The 3,793-nt window shown below is 29.3% G+C and overlaps 1 protein-coding gene across 1 annotated transcript; it reads left to right on the top strand.

The window, feature by feature from the left end:
• Positions 1-531: 531 nt before the first annotated feature.
• Positions 532-1,275, top strand: LOC116024463. Its single transcript, XM_031265357.1, has 4 exons — positions 532-631; positions 735-865; positions 949-1,013; positions 1,111-1,275. Exons 1-4 carry the CDS (start codon positions 540-542, stop codon positions 1,273-1,275), a joined length of 453 nt encoding a protein of 150 aa, XP_031121217.1. The 5' UTR covers positions 532-539.
• The last annotated feature ends 2,518 nt before the right edge of the window (positions 1,276-3,793 follow it).

Genomic DNA, 3,793 nt, shown 5'->3' with positions numbered 1-3,793 from the left:
ACCATATTTTTGACTATTTTTTATCTCGCCGACCAATAAGTAAGTCAATTCTTTATTTCATTGTCTTTTAGATTTGTTTAGTTCCTTATTATTATTAATATTGTTATTATTATTATTATTATTATTATTATTATTATTATATGGTTAACACTTGATTTATGCATCATCAATTTAGTTGCTTCTTTTGTATAACTATAGGCATTATGGCGATTGTTATATACAAGTTACCACGCCAAATTGTGGTGACAAAAAATGGCGAACAAAATGTTCATGATTTTGTTGTCATGAACGAAGAGTATAAATCTTAACCTGTTTCTTGCCTTACTTATATAACAATTATTTACTTTGTTATATGTTATCATTTTATTTATATATTATGTTTCGAATTTCACTTATAGATTGAAGCCTATTATGCTAACACTTTGGGGAACGTTTGCTGTAAACCNTATTATTATTATTATTATTATTATTATATTATGGTTAACACTTGATTTATGCATCATCAATTTAGTTGCTTCTTTTGTATAACTATAGGCATTATGGCGATTGTTATATACAAGTTACCACGCCAAATTATGGTGACCAAAAATGGCGAACAAAATGTTCATGATTTTGTTGTCATGAACGAAGAGTATAAATCTTAACCCGTTTCTTGCCTTACTTATATAACAATTATTTACTTTGTTATATGTTATCATTTTGTTTATATATTATGTTTCGAATTTCACTTATAGATTGAAGCCTATTATGCTAACACTTTGGGGAACGTTTGCTGTAAACCAAGGGGTTCAACTTGAATTACAACTTCGGCAAGGGAAATTCCCCATTATACTTGCTGAAGGATTGAACGTTAATGCATTCCAAGGTAATATTGTTATGTTCTTCCAACGAGTGCATTAAATAATTTCTACTTTTTATATTACATACTTGACATTTGTGTTTAATTAGGGTTGTCACTGAGTACACTATATAACACATCAATTGAAGTTGATCCTGTTGGCCACGTTACAAAAGTCCTTAATGATTGGTATTTTTTAATTCCTTGTCACTTATGTAGAATATACCAGTTATTTGACCATGATAATAGTGATTGGTTATTCNGATGTACAGCTAGACTTAGCTGACTCAAACGATGGTTTGTTTAGGCAATCGTTGATGCTAGGAAATCCCACGAAAAGAAGGCTTGATTTTAGCCAATTATCGGGAGACAGTGTAGACGATTCGCAAGCAAGCAGTCCACCAAATGATAAAGGGAAAAAGCCTAAAATTGGTTGAGCCAATGAATACTATGCATATTATGTACCTAGAAAATAATGTTGAATTTTTAAAGGGTTTCGAAAACATGTGGTAACAGTTTAGTTAAGCCATATTTCCGCCATTCCTAACAAACTATTTGTATTTTCGTATTCCATTTCAAAGTGTTTTTCGACATCAATAACTTATCGATCATTTAAACTTGCAACAAACAACTTTTTTTTTGTTTAAATTGAAACTTTATTTATTCTACAAAATTTACAATCTATATCAAGTGGTGCATGATATAGATATTTTTAAAGTTATATGCTTCAAAGAAGAAAATATTAAAAAAACAAAATATGCTTACACATAATTTTAAAATGGTTCTGATAATTATTACGTAAAATATTAAAGTAACCATATATACATTTTTTTTTTGTCCCAGAAATTAAAACTGGAACCCTTAATTACAAGCAAATGTTAAAGTAACAACATATTGAAAAAAAACTGGAAAATATGTTTATACATAATAAACTGTTGGCATTTTTCGAGAAAGGGAGGACAAACCAAGAAAACATAAGCCCATGAATAAGAAATTAAAGTTTCATTGGGTTAAATTAGTTAATTTGTTACATATTAATGGTACACATACTATCAAATTTATACACATCGTAATTTTTTAAAAAAAAATATATGCTCGTTATATTTCAGTCCTTTGTGAAATCCATATGAACAGTAAAACTTTGTAAACATTTGCACATAATATTACTTCTAATTCCCTCCCTTCACCTAAAATCGTTAATCCATACACAAACAAACTAATTTAGATTGGTCAAAAAATAGAATTATATAGAGTATAATTGCATGATAATTATAAATTTATGTTGTATTATTGGAATCTGGAAAATCATTCTGTACAAACTCTAACACTTCATCTATTTCTTCAGGCATTAATTCGGAAATATCAGGAAATGTATGACTTTGCAACGAACTCTTATGAATTGTTGAATTAAAGTATGACAAGTTTCTATACCTTTTTTTTTTGAGCTATTCCTGTCACATTTGTTTCTAAGTCTTATTGTTGTCTCACCCAACTCAACATTTGGGTTTTGTATTATCAATTTTTTCTTATCTTCCAACTCTTCAATCACTCTTTTTAGCTCGCTTTCGTCTTGGATTCCGCCAAATTCCTACAAAATAATTTGTTATTTTTCCTTAAATAACATAAGGCTGATAAATAAGCATTACTTAATTACCTTGACATTTTTTAATAACCTCTCCAAACTCACGAGTTTTCGTTGAGGCCAGTACAAAATTCCTAATTCTTTATACCTTTTCTTTAAAATTGCTCGACCAACATGTAGTTCATCTGCAGCTTGATCAACGGTCATATAAAAATATTTAGAAAGCAATTCTAAAGTTAATGTATTAGGGTCACGATAAGTTTTTTTTGTCCTTTTTCTTCTAATAAAGATATTTAGATTTAAATTTGGTAAATCTATCTTTGCAGCTGTATTATCTTCCTCGACAATTAAATCAACACTATCAAATACATCAACATGATTTGTAGCTAAAACACCTGCATTTACAAACAACTTGTTAAAAACTATTAATTATTAAAACAAGAGTTACCTACAAAATGTTAAAACCTTACCAATAGTTTCAGTACATTGTGGTTGAGTACTGACATTATTTCCACCTGGAAGAAGATCTCTACTTAGAAGAGGTTCACTATCCCTTAGTGGTGATAGATATACCTCATCCCAAAATGAATTGTTACCATCAGAAGAACAATCATTTTGTTGAAGCTGATATGAGCAAGTAGCAATATTTGCCATTTGTGAAATGCATGCACTAAATGTTTCAGGGATTAATAATTTCTAAAAGTGTGAATAAGTGTTAAGAAGAGTCTAAGACCAACAAAACCACTAATTTATAGCAAAGGACAACAGTTTGTGCAAACAGTAAGAAATACTTTTTTAAGTCTTTTTTTCAACGAGGGCAGTTTTTTTGTCAAATGATAATAGTTATGTAGCCGACACTGTTAAAAACATTTGCGCTTTTCAATTAATTTTTGATGACAACTGTAAAGACATCTGACATTTGTACCAATTTTTTAATTTCCTTTGTAATTACTTGCTTGGCATTTGTAGGCAACATGGCATATATAAAACTTAATAATGCTTTTGCTTATCAATGTTCAATTTCATCTGCTGCTTCATTTATGGGCAAATGAAAATAACTTGCTATCATTTCCTTACTTACCGTTTTATAATTACAACGAGTTATTTTTAACCAATTCTTCTGCAACAAGTTCAATATCATCATGCAATATTGGGGGGCGAAAGCTCAGCTTTTGCAACAAGTTATGCTTAAATCATAGGTCCAATAAATGTTATAAGTTTAAAACAAGTTGTATTTCAAAGCTAATATATTCACATTTATCAAGACAAAAATAATAATAATAACGACTTTTAGGTTAGAGATGGGCATTAGGCAGAAAATTAGCTTTATTAAAAGAATTTCCTATGCGCCTTAAATTGTTCCCCCTTTTTTT

The sequence above is a fragment of the Ipomoea triloba genome, chromosome 7, assembly GCF_003576645.1.
Source record: "Ipomoea triloba cultivar NCNSP0323 chromosome 7, ASM357664v1".
NCBI classification, from domain to species: Eukaryota; Viridiplantae; Streptophyta; class Magnoliopsida; order Solanales; family Convolvulaceae; genus Ipomoea; species Ipomoea triloba.
Note: the sequence above shows the minus strand (reverse complement) of the source record. Positions and strands in the feature narration are given on the sequence as shown.

Coding starts and splice junctions, on each gene's coding strand:
- LOC116024463 (XM_031265357.1), top strand. CDS start 540: ATGGCGATTGTTATATACAAGTTACCACGCCAAATTATGGTGACCAAA. Junction 632..734: donor TTTGTTGTCATGAACGAAGA/GTATAAATCTTA, acceptor TTTCACTTATAG/ATTGAAGCCTATTATGCTAA. Junction 866..948: donor GAACGTTAATGCATTCCAAG/GTAATATTGTTA, acceptor GTGTTTAATTAG/GGTTGTCACTGAGTACACTA.